A 17,368-nucleotide genomic window follows, 5' to 3' on the forward strand; every position below is an offset into this window, starting at 1 on the left:
AAAGATAAACACATGCAATTTGCAGCAACATGGATGGAGCTGGAAGGGATCATGCTCAGCGAAATAAGCCAAAAAGAAAAAGAAAAATACCGGATGGTCTCACTCATAGCAGGAATCTAGAAAACTTAAATAAGGGACCAGGAAAATGAATAACTATAAGAAAGTGAAAATCAAAATCAACAAAAACTATGAACCAGAGACACTTTTTGGGGGGTGGGGGGCGGGAGGGGAGGGATTGGGGTCAGAATGGGGGATTGCAATTGTATGGGGAATAAAAAAAAAAAAAAAAAAACCAAAAAAAAAAAAAAAAAAAATTATATGATGTAATGCTTTAAGAAATGTATAAAAATGTACGTTGATTTTGAGCATATTACAGTCAGATGTTCACTCTTAAAAAAAAAAAAAAGATTTCTTCCCCACTAGAAAATACCAATGGATTTTTGTTTCATTTGTTTATTTTTTACATCAAGTTTGGAATATGTTTATAAGGAGAGTATACAGATTCTTCTTTCTTTCCGAGATGTTTATCCCAGTTATTGCAAAGAATGGGTTAGAGACCTGTACTTGGTCTTTTTATTCTCATTAATTATGGGATTTTCTAATAAATAATATCTATATCTTTGAGAATCAAGATTTTTCATTGTGGAAGAAAGGAAGCACAGATGGAACACAGAATTATTATAGTTCTTCTGTAGTTCTGAATTTGATTTAAATATCATGAACTCATAAGACATTAGATATATTCACACACGCACACACAAGTACATATCATTTTCTACCAAAAGAAAACTGGGTTTCTTGAAGAATTGGGAACCTCTAGATAGAAGGCAGAAAACATACAAGTGGACCCAAATATTTATAATCATGTTAATTTAGAAAATATCTACATGTCATCAATGATAGAATGGTTAATTCAGTTGGTATATTCCTATAATAGGACACTACACTATAAATGAGAAATAAATAAACTGCTTCATTCAATAATGTGGATGAATCTCATAAACATTATGTTGAGCTAAGAAAACAGACATAATAGTAAAATACTGTATGAGTCATAATTACAAAATTCAAAACCAGGAAAAAAACTATCTATAGTTTTAAGTGTCAGAGAGCTATTATCTTTGGGAGGACAAGTGTTGATTAGGAGGACTATTAACAATGCTCTATATCTAAACTTGGGTGTAGATTACATTAAGTACGCTCACTTTGTGGAAATCCATCAAATTGTACACTAAGAATTTGTGCACTTTTGTATGTTTATGTTATACTTCTATAAAAGGTTACTGAAAAACAAATCAAACAAGTCCATCTTGAATAAAAAATGTCAGTCACAATCAATTAATACACAGATACTATTCATGTAATATTTACAATACCACAAAACAAGCAGAATTTCTACACACACAAACACAAACAAAGATGATCAACAAAGATGATTAGTTAACACTCCCATCAGTATCTTTGGGAAAGAGCTGGTTGGCAGTAAAGGAGAGGATAGAAAAGCATGGAATCTTTTTTTTTTTTTTTTAACCTATGAAAACAATACTGTATGGCAAGGATATCATCATGCAATAATTATATAATCAAAAAATAAATATTTCTAAAAGGCAGGACTGTCCTTAAAACTAATGTGCAAATGGTTCTTTTTGTAAGTCTAAACCAGAAACTTCTTTAGACACTAAGCTGCTAATGTGAAAGTCTCATGCATTCACAGATGCCTGTAAGACATCAAGGTCACTAACACAATTATTAGAAATATATTTCTAAATAAACAATTTTGCCATCAAGTTTGTAACATGTTTATAAGGAGACTATAATGGTCAGAAGATCTGAATAGACATTTTCCAAAGAGGTCAACAGTTACATGAAAAAATGCTCAACATACTAATCATCAGGGAAATATAAATAAAAACCACAATGAGATATCACTTCATACCTGTTATAATAGCTATTCTCAAAAAGACAAGAAATAACAAGCATTGGTGATAAGGTAAAGAAAAAGGATCCCTGGTTCAATGTGCTGGGAGGTAAACTGGTGCAGTCACTATGCAAAACAAAATATTAAAAACCGGCAAATGAACCAGCAAATCCACTTCTGGGTATTTATCCAAAGAAAACCTAAACACTAATTTGAAGATACATGCAGCCCCTGTGTCCATTGCAGCATTATTTATAATAGCCAACACTTAGGAAACAATCTAAGTGTGGATGAAAGGATAAAGGAAATGGATACACTATACACACAGATATGCATATATATGAAACACAATACTATTCAGTCATAAAAAGAATAAAATCTTGCCGCTAGTGACAATATGGATAGATCTTGAGGGCTTTATACTATACGAAAAAAGTCAGAGAGAGAGAGAGAAAGACAAATACTGTATAATCACCATTATATGTGGAATCTAAAACACAAGCAAACTCATAGTTACACAGAACAGATTAGTGGGTGCCACATGCAGGGGTGGGGGATTGGTGAAAGAGGTTGAGAAAGTCAAAAGGAATAAACTTCAAGGTATAAAATAACATTCTGTACAGCACAGCGATTACAATTAATAATATTGTGGTGTATATTTGAAAGTTGCTGAGAGAGCAGTCTTAAAAGTGCTCACCATAAGAAAAACCTATTTTATGTGTATAGCTGTAAACTAGACTTATTTTGGTGATCATTTCACAATATATTTATCAAATTATTGTGTTGTAGACCTAAAACTATTATGTTATATGTTAATTATACCTCAATAAAAACAAAGTTATTTCCATGTAGAACCAGCTCTTTCCTAAGGTCATCCCATAATCTAATTGGCCATTAAGCTTTGCTGACTCCCTCTCCCCAAAGAAATATCCTCTTGTACCATTTTTTGCTTGAAACCTTTTCTGAAAATTTTAAATGTGGGGGAGGGAGAGAACTTGGAAACCTCTATCATAACATTTATGCTTCTGTGTCTTTGGAAGCAATGTGCCACTCAACAAACCTTTCTTTAATACTGCTCTTGAGAATAAATTCCATCTTCTTACACTTACAGGTAATCAACAGAAACTGTGTTGTAAATGTTAAAATCAGACATATATTTTGTCACTGAGGACTACTTAGCTCAGTTTTCTATGGCTCTAACTTCCTAATGAGGCTGGGTTCTAATTCATTTTGTTCTCTAATAGTAAAGGAGATAGAATATGTACTACTGTTCAGTGAGATGTCATATGAGCTTCATTATAGAATTAAGCAATCTTAGAAAATCAACAGCTCTCTCTTGGAAAAAGTGACAGTATATTCTGTATCTAGATTCATATAGACCGCATACAACAAATATATCTATAGTGAGTACTTCAATCATAACAGTTGCTGAGCAATCTTTTCTCAACAAAACAAAACAAACAAACAAAACATCATCCCAAGCTGTAAGGTCAAATGCAAGTTTTCTAAATAAGTCTTTCTACAAAAGAAAATACCTTGACTTATATAAGAAGAGAGCTTAGTGTTTACCAAGGAGAAATATTATAGGATCTTTCTTTTAGTGCTGTTTAAAAATGTGAATTTGTCTGCAAATCCTCCACAGCTTGAGACCTCGTTATTTCAGAGATCAGCAAGGTAAACACTCTCAAATGAGGTACATGATTTAGGCTTTGAGAACCCTGAGGCTCCAGGGCATTTACTGTAATAGGTTCATGAAATAAATATATTGGGCTCAACCCTGTGGTTTCTCAGAAAATGAATATAATTATAAAAATTCAAAATAACAAATTAAATGTGTTCATATGTAATATCCATATTTGAATCAGATTACCACCTGCCTGTTGTGTCTATGCTAACTGATCAAATGACATTCTCTCAAACATGGTTTTCTTATCATCCCCAACAAAACCCACTACCCTGCTTATTCCTGATACCACAACAAAGCCATCATTCTATTTTAGCATTAGTCAAAATGTTAATAAAATACAAGGAACATGTCACTGGTTATGTAAAGTACAGATTTTAAGAAGCTTCAATAAAAATCAACCTACATTTCCTGTGTAGTGTGAACCTGAATTGCAAATCCTATAGAGAGAACTTGAATTAAAGGACTATGATACAATACTAACTTTAGAGATATTATACATACTTTTTTTTAAATAAGAGGCTTACTATTAATTACTTTGGTAAATAACCAAAATTCCATTTTAAATTTTTTTCTTCTTATACAGTGTTTACTCAATTTATTACTTCTTTTTTCTTCATATACAGTGTTTACTCAATTTATTTCGTCTGACTCCACATTTTTATATTATAAATCATTCTTCCTTTTCTTTTATAATTCCTTCTTAGTGAACTCAGATTATCTGTGTGGTAACACAGAGAACCCTTCAAAGTCTGGCTACATACCCAAAGCTGCTACTTTGATGATGATTGCTTGAATGTTGGATGATATCATTTCATGGAGCAAATCTTCCTGGTTTCTCTGCCAAAGGTAAGCTAAAGGCTGGAGATTAAGCCTTTTACACCTATAAAAGAAAAAGAAAAAAATCAAATATCTTAATGTTCTAAACTTGGATCCTTAGCAATTACTTTGACTTTGAACATAATGCTTCGCTCAAGGATTTTAGCATTTAAAATACTTTAAAAAACATGTTTTGCATAATGAAATTTATATATACAACATAAACATATTTAATTTCCATGGGCTATGCATAAACAGATAAAAATGAAATTTCCAAGCAGATTACAAATATTAATTTTAGTAAGACTCTAAGTTTAGAAATTGATGCAAAAAGCTTCCAAATGCTAATGGATGATTATTCTTAGTTTTAGAACTTCCTTAGGTATCAAAATTGTGAAGCACATGCAAAATAGGCAAACAAATTTATCTTGACAAAATAATCATGTTTTGAGTAAATTTATAATATCTATGGTTTTATGAACTATCTTATCAACTACCTTCAAAATATTTTTTAAGAATTTGAGTGAAAATAAGAAGAACAAAAAATATAATATATTGAGCATCTAATATGTGTGGGCCCTGTATAACATATTTTACACTATCGTGCAGGATAAAGAATATGGGTTTGCAAAGTGTCAGACAAACTTTTTAGCTGACTATATATCTGTGGTGTGGTCGGGGGGAGATGTGGTGGGAGAGCACAAACAACTATGGTGATAGAGTATGGGTGCTTGGAAGAACTACAGTGACCATACCCAATGGGGGAAATCATATGCTCTCCCAAAATTACTAATGATATAAGAAAAAGGTACTTCATTTAAAAATAAATTTAGGGGGGCCTCCTCAGTCGCGCAGCGGCTGAGCACTGGGTTTCAAAGCTGCCCGCAGCCTCTGCAGCACCAGTGCAATCCCTGGGCGCCGGGTGAGGGTCCCACATGGTGCGCAGACCTCTCTTGCCACCCGCTGCTCCCCTCAGCAATGTACTTCATCAGTTTGCCTGCTCTACTCTCCCCTCTGGCTCTGGTGAATTCTCTCACCCTCCCACGCTTCTGACTGTACCCAGTGCTTGTATAAATAAATAAATGAATCTTAAAAAATAAATAAATAGGCGCGCAGACCTCTCCTGCCGCCCGCTGCTCCCCTCAGCAGTGTACTTCGGTCCTTCTGCCTGCTCTGCTCCCCGCTCTGGCTTTGGTGAATTCTCCCACCCTCCCGTGCTTCTGACTGTACCCAGTGCATGTATAAACAAAACAAACAAACAAATAAATAAATAAAAGCATGCCTCTATTAAAAAAAAAAAAAAAAATTTAAAATAAATAAATAAATAAATAAATAAATTTAGGGCCTCTCTGGTTGCGCAAGGGATTAAGACGCAGCCTATGAAACTATCCGCAGACTCTGCAGCATGAGTTCCATTCCCGGCCAGGGAGATTACCCACATGGTGCTCCCCTCAGCAGTGTATTTCAATCAATCTGCATGTTCTGTTCTCTACTCTGTCTCTGGTGAATCCTCTCCCCTGCCCCACCCAAACCTCTGGCCTATACCGCAGTTCTTGTATGCATAAATAAAAAAATAAAATTAAAATAAATTTATTTAGAAAAAAGAATATGGGTTTGGAAGTCAAGACAAATCTGAGTTTCAAACCTACTTCTGTACTCACTACTTAGTGGACTTCAAGGTTTTTAGTTTCCTAAGGATAAAAACATTCTTTCACATGATTAAAAGTGTAGAAAGTAAAGTTATTCATTATTTTCTTTTTACTTTACATTCTAGATCCAATCTTTGCACAATAATGAATCATTTCTTACTAATAACATCTCAGTCTGAGTCTCCATTATCTTGCATGTCAATGTCCTCCTCACTTCTTCCCCTGCTTCCATTCTTACCTTTTAAAATGAGTTCTCAATACGCTTGTTAGTGTGCTTCCTTCAAAGCATAAAACAGGCCATGGGATTCCTCTGCTCAAAACCCTCCCCATCACTCTTGGTAAAAGTCCTTGCAGTAGACCTACTCGGATCTGGTCCTGGTTAGTTTCAAACCTCAACTCTATTTTCTTCTCACTCCAACCTGCCCCTCTCTCCCCAGCTATACCGCTGACTTTCTTCACTTGCTCATGCCTTTGCTTAGTGGCACTTTCTCAGGGAAGACTATAATGGATTTATTGATTAAGAGTAAAGTATATAAAGAATGTATAATAATGCTTGGAGAAAACAGGTGTTTGAAATAAAAATATAGTTCCAAAATGCATCATTCCTAGTGCATGTGGTTTGTGCAGTTGACTACTCCAATCCACACTGATCTCTTCTCTCAGAAAATTCCAGTATTTATTAAATGTATCATATGCTTAGTCATTTGCTTATACACAGTTTTAAAATATCACTGTTTTCTTCATTACATATACCCTGACTTTCAAAGACATCAAACTGGGCCTTCCTGGGGGTGCAGGCGGTTGAGTGCAGCATTGTGAAGCTGTCTGCAGCCTCTGCAGTGCCAGTTCAAACCCGGCCGGCCAGGGAGCTACCCACATGCACGGCAGACCTGTCCTGTCTCGCCCACTGCTTCCCTCAGCAGTGTAGTTCAGTCAGTCTGCCTGTTCTGCTCCCCACTCTGTCTCTGGCGAATCCTCTCACCCTCCCGCACATCTGGCCTGTACCCCAATTCTTATAAATAAAATAAATATTTTAAAAAAACAAAGACATCAAACCTTCTTTTCATATACTTTTCCTTTGTAAAATGTCCCAGAGCATCTCAAGCAAAGATGAGGAAGTTAGTAAGAACAAAAATAATAAAACTGAAACAACCCATGTAATACAAGCAATACAGTTCTTGCTGTCATCTCATCAATATTTAATATTTAATAATCCACCTTTTCTACTCATTTTTAGTTAAAGCTTTTTTTTTTTAACTGATAAAAAGCATGACTCCTTCCTGTTCTTACTACAAAATTCTTAGCTATGAGGAGGCCTCCTTATCAGGAGCACATTTCTATTTGGTTTTCAAACTTTCATAAATATGTCAGATCTACAATATCACTATCATGTGGGTTTAAACTTATTCAAAAATACAAATTTGTAAACTAAATAATTATCAGAGAATATTATCTAAAACTTGATAAGCATAATATTATTTTTAACACATGGTTGAAGTGGTAAGCAATCTCACTCCACCTGTTGATCAGTTCATCTCAAATGCAGGCAGACAGAATGTAAGGAAAATTTTTTCAAAATACACACATTTGACCTCCTCCACTTCCATGTCTACATTCCATACTCTAGAGACCCTCAAATATGAGATTAAAAGGATGGAAAGTAACTGAAAATATTTTTGATTTAAAAAAAAAATTTGTCGGGCCTCCCCAGTGGCGCAGCGGTTGAGTGCTGGGTTGCGAAGCTGCCCGCAGCCTCTGCAGTGCCGGTTCCATCCCTGGGCACGGGGTGAGCGTCCCACATGGTGCGCAGACCTCTCCTGCCGCCCGCTGCTCCCCTCAGCAGTACTTCGTCGGTCTACCTGCTCTGCTCTCCCCTCTGGCTCTGGTGAATTCTTTCACCCTTCTGCGCTTCTGATTATTCCCAGTGCCTGTATATTTAAATAAATAAATCTTTGAAAAAAAAATTGTCAACCTAATGTTACTACAATTTGAAGAATAAAAAAATAAAAACTTGTTTCAATTTTTGATCATAATTTTTCCTAATGGTAGGTAGTGTTTTTTATATGTGAAGTAAGGACAGGAAAAAAGCAAAAGAGTGATTTTCGTTACTTGGCAAATGCATATATTTTAGTTTCATTGAACATATAGAGTGTCATATCTATCCTTTAGATAAAATTTTATATTTTTTTCTTTATTCACAGTCTTAAAATGTGTATATTTTTTAAATACTATTGAGGTGACATTGGTTTGCAACCCTGTAAGGATTTACAGGTATAAGGCCACACTCATCAGGTGTATGTCACCACACCCACCCACCACCAGATACACACACTTTAAAAATATAGGACACATTAATGTTCTCTTACACATTTTCTACTCGAACACGCTGATAGTCAGAAAGTATAGCTCCTACTGATACCCCCTCAATGTCTTCTTTTTCCTGAAAATAAAAAAAAATACAAGTTTAAAAATAACATGTGGCTCTGTGTAATGCTTAGAAAGTTATAAATGACCTATGTCTTATCTGAAAGCTACCTTGCAGCAACTTAATGAGATACAATCCATATTCAGAAAAAAAAAAAAACACATACATTTAAGTAATCTCCTCAGTTATGGGGAAATAATTATTCTTTTTACTGAAAATCCACCTAACTAGAGACCATTTTACATGGAGAAGGCAAAAACTTAGGAAAGACTTCCAAAATGATTTATCACAACATATTTTTAAAGACTCACTGGTGTTTAATGGAAATTTTTGAGACATTTCTATTTAAGGGTATTTCCCCAGATTGACTTTGAAAAAAATTAAGAAATGGCATAAGTAGACAAGGGAACACAATGCCTTTTATCTATTTGTATTTTAGAAAAAAAGATGATTGACATAGGAGAATCCAGGAAGTAGAGATGGTAGAGACGTTGCCTGGATAATAGTTTGTAGCACAATGGATAAAAAATTCTATGATGGGGAGAAAGAAATGAATTATGATCAACAGAACTACAACTGAGAAACTCGGCAGTATACTCAGCAGAGTCCCACAGGGATGAGGACTAGTCTATCCAGCATATTCACTAATGAGCAGGAGGAGAATGTAAATTCAAGTATGATCAAGTTCACACATGATACAAAGCTAGGATAGATTAAAAAGAAAAGAAATAAAGACCAATCAAATACATGGATGGATAATGACAACTTAGGGATTTGGGAGGACAGATCTAAGATGAGATTTAATATAAAGAAGTATAAGGTATATACTTAGGGATGAAAAATACACAATACGGGTATAAACTAGGAAACTTTTATCTAGAAACTAGATATGAAAAAAGTGACTGGGGGGTAATTACTGATAACAAACTGAATAGGAAGTCTCTGAATAAACATAAAAGAAAATCCATCCTAGCATACGGAGTACAGAAGAAACTATTTCAGAGAGATGACTTCATTATTAATACTCTGGTCTTTCCAAACTTGGAAACCTACAAAGAAAAACAAGTGTTTCACATAATAACAAATGCAATATTTTGAGACATAATGCAATACCCCAGTATGCCCTAAAAGGATGTCATAATAAATAAACAATAATACGTAACAGGAATCTCTCATGTCTTTGGAGATATTGCCGATTTAAAATTTCCCCTGCAAAATGACAGACAAATATCTACCCAAATCTCCCCAAAATAAAATAATTTTATTGGATAAGGTTTCCAGGAAAAGAGCTATTTCCTTTTTCAGCAACTTTGTGAGAGCATTTGCTTATATCCTTTCTTTAACCTTCCTAGCCATTTTCTTTTCATGAAAGATACTGTAATCATTAGAAAAAGTCAAGGCGTAATGTTCCTCATTAAATGCAAATATGGTATAGATCACAGCATAGTGAATAGTGTTATTAGAAGATCAAAATTTCAGTTATATTCCTAGACCACATAGTTGTTTATCTGAATTTCTGCCATAAGAAAATAAAGAGCACTGAATATTGTGTGTAGATGAAGGAAATAAAGACAAGAGCCTTGATGTTTTTCTTTCTAAACTAAGTCCAACCAGTATTAAAATAATAATTGGCGTTTACTACCAGTTTAAAATGTGCTAATGTTATATATTATTATTTGCTCAGGACCACCCTAAAATAATTCTTATTTAATTCTTCCTAGTTTACATGCATTCTCTGAAAGTCCCTTCTACTTCCATTCCTGTTATTATTTCCTTGATAATACCGAACTAATCAGCTCTGGAATTACATAGCTTATCTGAATTCTGACTACTTGTCAGCACTACGCCTAAGTATAAATCATTAGTTGTATTGATTAGCAATGATGGTTAGTGCTGTCCATTGAAAATCTAGCATCGCTCCTAGCTTTGTGATTTTAAAGAAGTTATGTAATTTCTCTGTGTCTAGTCTTCTTATCTACAAAGTGAGGATAACATTACTTTCTGTTTTCAAAAGGGTTAATGTGAAGATTGAGTAAAATGATCCAGATAAACAACAGTATTCCAGCACCTAGTAAACACTTAATAAATGTTTTCTTCTGTCATCATAATCCTCTCTATTACTACTACAACTACTACTTCTGTAAGTACTTGTCTAACTATTAATAATATTACTAGTGATTACCACCACCACTATCCTAGATAAAGGCCTAATTCTTTCATTTGACAGATAACAGCCTTTCATTTCTGGCATCTAACCTTTTATTCATTATCACTTTCAACAATAGCCTGTTAACTAACCTGTGACTGTTAATTTTATGCACTTCCTTGACTGGGCTAAGGGATGCCAAGAGAATTGGTAAAATATAATGTCTATGATGATGTTTCTGGAAGGACACTTACACTGATGACAGCTCTCATCAGTGCAGGTGGCCATCATCCAATCTGCTGAGGGCTTTCTCAGACACCAGAATGACCTCTATCATTAATTAGTGAATTGACATTCTGGCTTATATATTAGGCTTAAGTCAATTTGGTTGGTATTAGTCTATGCTAGAAAGGATGATAACTTCTTGTTATTTTGTCAAAATCAAGTATCCAGCCTGTGTGTTATACCCAGTGCTCACCAAAGGAAATTTTTTTAAAAGAATTATTTATTTATTTATTTATTTATTCATTCATTCATTCATTTATTTATTTATACAAGCACTGGGTACAGTCAGAAGCGCGGGAGGGTGAGAGAATTCACCAGAGCCGGAGCGGGGAACAGAACAGGCAGACTGAGGGGAGCAGCGGGCGAAGCAGGAGAGGTCTGTGCACCATGTGGGACCCTCACAGGTGGCCGGGGATTGAACCAGCACTGCAGAGGCTGCAGGCAGCTTTGCAGCCCAGTGCTCAACCGCTGCGCCACCGGGGAGGCCCTCACCAAAGGAATATTAACAAGCTTCACCAAAGGAATATTAACAAGCTTTACTCTTCCAGTGACAATGCTAAAGCTCATGCCACTGTTATTTTATTACTTACTTAATATTAAAACATACAACCAAATATATTTTATATGTACATGCTATGTACTGGTTTAATACATGAGATTATCTCTACCATTGGAAGGTTCAGACACCAAAACTAAGTAATAAAGAAAGTGACATAAAAGTGAAAACCTGGGTAAAGTTTTACAGAGGAGATAACTTTAGGGCCTGTGCATCAAGGACATACTTGATTTTGTTTGAAAGAAAAGAAAGGTAGGGGGGAACAATTCAGACAGTGAATATGAGACAAGGCAACAAAATAAAGAAAACAAAATAAATGCTTAGCATAAGAGGAAATGGTCAGCAGAAAATTATCCACCACTTAATCCCAGATTCAAATGTAATATCTTTATTCAAGTATTTCATAATATTATCGAAGGCCATGCAACCCTAAACAAACAAATAAACAAATAAGATCTGTTGATTCAATATTCCCTTGTCTCCATATCAAGAGAAGCTGGCTCACAAAGTCAACAAAATAAATTGAAAACAAACTATCCTTTTTTACAAATGAAAACGAGGTTTACTTATTCTAAAGATGAGAAGATATGCAGCTTGCATTTATCGGGGATATTATTTCCTTTGAAAAATACCTCAGTTACCAGTATTATTCTGTTAATGAGTTCCTGCCTGTTGAGAAAAAAATGATGTGTTGAATTTAAAGTGTTTTTCATCTGAAAGGCATTCTAACATTTTTAATATGAACCATTCATTAAAGAAGCACACTTGCATTATAGCTCTGAGTGGCGATATTTGGACTTCTGGCAACATGACATTATTAAATAAGAAACATTTGTGAATGCCAATGATGTTCTAGAGCCTGGATAACTAAACAAGAAATTTATATGGCTAGTATAGCACTACATGCTTTTTCTTGAAACTTTTAATCCTTCACTTAAGTGAATTATACAAGTCCAGGTTAATAAAAACCACCAGAATAATGAACACTATTTTATTGAAATAATTCTGAAAGTTGACAGAATTTCCAAGTGATATATTCAGGCATTTGACTAAAAATTTTGTTAGACTTGTTATAAAGGCTTTTTCCCCCCTTAACATCATCAGTATAAAACATTTCTAAAATGCAGAACAATCACCATCTGGAGTTCCTCCATTAAACAGTGAGCTCATGACAGAGTATTCGGTCACTAATTTGCAGCATTATTATCTCCCTTTGTGAGCTTTCTCAATTAAATAGAGAAAAAAGTTGTTAAAGCAGAAAATTAAATGACAACAAAATTGCAAAAAAATCATAATCGTTTGTCATTTATTTTCCATTTGAAACTAACAATGCTTTAATTTACTTTTGAGTCTCCATCTTAGTTACAACAGTGCAAAAGTCATCCTAGACCAAATTCAACTTACATATGAAACTGAACAGAAATCTAGCACTAGTTTGCTTTTATCCTTCAGTTTCCCAAGAAAGTTCTTCTTGCTAAAAAGATAAGGGAACATTACGAGGCCTGTGAAACTGTCAAAACAACAACAACAACAACATTAACAAAATAATAATCCTTGTTAGGAGAATAAAGCAATAATCAACAAGTATTCACTTCTAAGCAGACTGGGAGCAAGGGTTTAGTCTGTTCAGAGACTACTTTTGGAAGTCATTTTCTAGCTTTAGGGAAACTTCCTTTCATTAGAGATAACTTTCTTAAATGCAACTTTTATAAATGAGGTACTTGTTATTTTTAAAATTACTTTTTGAAAGTAATTTTTAAATTATTTCAGCTTTATTGATATGTTATTGCCAAAACTGTAAAAGTGTAAGATTTAAAATGTACAAAACAATGATTTGATACATGTATACATTATGAAAGGATTCTTACTATCAAGTTAATTAACACATTCATCACCACACAAAATTACCTTGCTTTTTGGTTTTGGGTGAGAGCATTGAAATCTTTCAAATCAAATTTCTAGAACTAATGCAGTATTAACAACTATATTCAACCATGTTATACATTAGGCTCTAAGACCTAATATATTTTATAACTGAAAGTCCATATCTGCCCAACCTCTCCCTATTGCTCACATTCCCTGACCTTTGGCAAACACCTCCATACTATTTTCCATAATGATTTTATCAGTTTACATTCTAATTAATGGTATACAAGTATTCCTTTTTATTCTTTGCGCATGTGGGTAACTAGTTTTTCCAACACCATTTATTGAAGAGACTTTCTATCCCCATTGTATATTCTTGCTTTATGTCAGAAATTAATTTACCATGTATATATGGGCTTATTTCTAGATTCTCTATTGTGTCCGACTAATCTATGTGTATGTTTTTATGCCAATACCATACCAATTTGATTTTGATTACGAGTGCTTTATAATATAGTTGGAAATCAGGAAGTATGATGTCTTCAACTTTGTTCTTGCTCAAGATTGTTTTGGTTCTCCATGGTCTTTTGTGGGTCCATGCAAATTACAGAATTGGTTTTCAAATTTCTATGAAAAATGTCATTGAAATTTTGAGAAGATTGCATTGAATCTGTAAACTGCTTTGGGTAGCATGGACATTTTAACAATATTAATTCTCCTAATTGATGAGCACAAAATATTAAGTGCATTAATGTTATTGTGCAGCTGCATTTATATTTGGGAAAGATTATGTAGGAGTAATCTTGTGAAAAATATAAAGTTAGAAGAAGGATGACTACTTTGAAAACCCTAGACAAATTTAGTAAGCAATGATGAAGGCCTGAAGCTAAGGCAGAGGTTATGATAATGATAAGATTTATGATATAAAGAAGGAGTGGCATGTATCTGAGAAAGGAGTCCAGAATGCTCTCAGGTGTTGGCTTGGTCATTTGATGAAGAAAAATGGCATTTATTTTATAAGGAATACACAGATTTTGAAGGAATGTCCAAGTCCTGAAGAAATATGATGGTATTTTGGATAGTGGCTATTCAGTGAGAGCTGCCCTTAAGTGATAGCTGGGTCTGGAGTTCAAAAAGGCAGATATAATAGGGTCATATAAATGTGTACATTGGTGGTAGCTGAAGCCATGAGAAGAGCTGAAATCAAATAAAAGGAAGTATAAATTGAAAGATGAGGGTAAAAAATAAATCCATGAGGAATTGTAACATTCATAAAGTGGGCAGAGAAATACTCTTGAAAGAAGAGTAATGACAGAGAGACAAACAAAATTTGGAGAGATGGAGATTACAGAAGTCAAGGTAAAAAAGATTTTAAAAAGAAGCCTAAAGTGTCAGGTACCACAAAGGGGGGGGGCTCTCTTCTGCATTTATTTTCATAACTCCTTTACACAACTGTACAACATTTAGGCTGAACACGTTAATTTTCTATTTGTGTCTTTTTTCTTACTTTTTTTTTTTTGTTTGTTTTACTATTTGCAATTTTCTGTCAATCCCCTGGCTCCAACTTCCAGCAGGTCTCCAACCTCCTACTCATTTCTCATTTTTAACAACCCATGAAGCCACTACCAATCTCTCCCTTTTTAAAAACCTTTATACCTCTTACTCTCTATACTTGTTGAGGCATCTTAAATATGTTGATATGTTAAATATATATGTGTGTGTGTATATTTATATGCACTATTTTTTTTCTAAGTCAATTAGAGTATGTTAGCATCCACACAGCACCCAATAGTGTCTTATAGTCAATCAAAAGGTATGTAAGAATTCCATCATTGCATCATGGCTTTGGATCCTACAATAATAAATGCAAAGGCATGGCTAGCTAATTTTTATTTAGCAAAATTAAAGTTATACTTTGTAAAATTGGGACTTTGATGACTGTCTCAATCAAAATCCAACTAGAAAAACAAACCACTGTGAGAATTTAAGGTAATTGATAATAAAGGTGACTGAATTAAGAAATCAAATAGGGAGAGTAAGGTAACTTGAGGACCAGCAGTATTAGAGAGCAATTACTTCATATGCTGAAAGGATAAAGGAGGAGTTTTCCAGATCCCAGGAGCCAAGTACCCTGGTGTAAGCTGGAACCTTAGTGAGTTTGTCCAATTGGAGCTTATTGATAGGTGAGCAGTCACAGCAGAGGCTACCCAGGAATAGAAAAAAGGAAAGTAAGAGTCTCTTCTAACCTTCTGTCATTCCTGTGGTTCCCACTGTTCAAATCCAAGGGAAAGCCAGCATGGGGGCATGGGAATCTAAGCATGCTAATCCCCTTGGGATGCCTTTGATGGAAGCAGCAAAGAACAGATATTAAAGCAGAGAGGCCCTGAACCTGTATATTGACCTTAAAAGTATGTAATCATGTCATAAAAAAAAACCCAAAAAACCCTACTTTCCAAAGTAAAATCTCTAAAAATCAGCAAGAGACTAAATCCCAATGTACTTTTTTTCATTCATTAAATTATTCAACAGATATGTGAGTTCCCATATGTTCTGCACTCCAGATAGAGCAATACATAGGTAGACATTGTTCTTATCTTCATGGAGTTTACTGTCTAGCAACGGCCTTCTAGAATACGTCAATCTTAATAAATAAGAATAGCAATGTAGCTTAAAATACAATGGGTTCCAACATCTTCATTTAAGGATTAAGAATTGAGGGTTATGAGCACTATTTGAAAATTTCTTTCCCTTTGTTTCTCTTAAGTACTAATCTGGAAATTGATAGAAGCAACTTCACTGACAATACCCAAAAGGAAACATAAGTAGAGCAGTCTTTAAGATGCTCAGTTTCAATGATAGAATATTTAATTAGAGGTCAGATGTAGCATGAGAATCCATGTTTATAAATGCTAATTTAAAACAGTATGTAGATTATGCAACAAGTAGGAGCTATCTCATGTTTTACATGAAGTTTAGTTATAATCCTTGAAAAGTCATGGAGCAGCCTTTAAAGATGAAGCACATACTATGATTATCATAAGTTCAACCAAAAAATCAGAGACATAATTATAAGACAAAGGGACTCAGGTCTTCCAACATTCAATTATATATTCCTTTCAGTAGGGAAATGAAAATAAAAAGTCTCAATCAGAAATAACATAATCACTGTGTTAGGAAAAACCCAGTTCCTCCTGTGTTTCTCCTTTGCTCTCATAGTAATACCACATTTATAACACTTTGACTACAGACATATGGATGTTTTACCCATACCAAGCAATTCTGTAACACCAGTTAAGTGCTTATAATTTAACTCAATTCTGACACTATCTACAGGGAGATAGAATCAGATACCCTAGGCTAAGGGCTCAGTTCCACAAGACTGCCCTGAACTTCAGATGCCAGTTGCAAGTAGTAGGTTCCCTGGTTACCCACAACTACTGCCCAACTTGGCTACAAATAGGAGGTATCCTTGAACATTCTGAATTTTGAACCAGGTGACTGTATTGCCTACTCAAAAGATAAATAAAAGTAATAGCAATACCAACAACAAAATCCTCTAAATCTTTGCCCTTAGCAAATTTGGCAGGAAACTGATTTCTAAACCAAGTTATTTTCCTCCCTCCCTCTACGAGAAAGAAAAATTCAAGGGAAAAATTCCAATTAGCCCTGATCTACATATTATTGCCTGGAGTGCTGTTACAACAACCATAGAGTCACTAGCTTTAAAACTCAAGCAGAATGTTGCCACATAAACATATGGAATTGCACAAAAGAGAAGCAAATACTGAGGACCAGTTACATTCTTAAATCTTCTTTGCCCTTGATAAACTAAACTAAACTAAACAAAACAAAAACAACACAACCATAACATCAAAGTTTCAGAGACTGTACTTTTCAGAATTTTTTTAAGGTTAACCTGCCAATGGCCTGCATGTTAGGCTAATTAAGTGAAAACACAGATCTATTTGCCAATGTTTCCTGGTAAGCCATCTTTTAGTTAATTCATTTCAGCATCCCTGA

General features: G+C 34.5%; 1 protein-coding gene and 1 long non-coding RNA gene across 13 annotated transcripts in view; one reads left to right on the plus strand and one right to left on the minus strand.

Moving 5' to 3' along the window:
• The window catches only part of LOC119238453 (uncharacterized), a 444,593-nt gene that overhangs the window by 373,716 nt on the left and 53,509 nt on the right, over positions 1–17,368 (plus strand). The window contains exons 5-6 of one of the 2 annotated variants that reach the window (XR_008553776.1): positions 4,310–4,451; positions 10,510–10,635. This is a non-coding gene — a long non-coding RNA (uncharacterized LOC119238453). The remainder of the gene's footprint in view (positions 1–4,309; positions 4,452–10,509; positions 10,636–17,368) is intronic. The other variant, XR_008553777.1, reaches the window with a different exon arrangement.
• The window catches only part of DPH6 (diphthamine biosynthesis 6), a 260,459-nt gene that overhangs the window by 174,670 nt on the left and 68,421 nt on the right, over positions 1–17,368 (minus strand). For all 11 annotated transcript variants that reach the window (XM_054700305.1, XM_054700307.1, XM_054700301.1 and 8 more), the window contains 2 exons: positions 8,437–8,510; positions 4,367–4,485 (listed from right to left, as the gene is read on the minus strand). In XM_054700305.1, the coding sequence (XP_054556280.1) occupies positions 4,367–4,485; positions 8,437–8,510 (193 nt within the window). The remainder of the gene's footprint in view (positions 1–4,366; positions 4,486–8,436; positions 8,511–17,368) is intronic.

The sequence above is a fragment of the Talpa occidentalis genome, unplaced genomic scaffold (assembly GCF_014898055.3).
Source record: "Talpa occidentalis isolate TD23 unplaced genomic scaffold, MPIMG_talOcc4v2.1 talOcc4.11, whole genome shotgun sequence".
Lineage (NCBI taxonomy): Eukaryota > Metazoa > Chordata > Mammalia > Eulipotyphla > Talpidae > Talpa > Talpa occidentalis.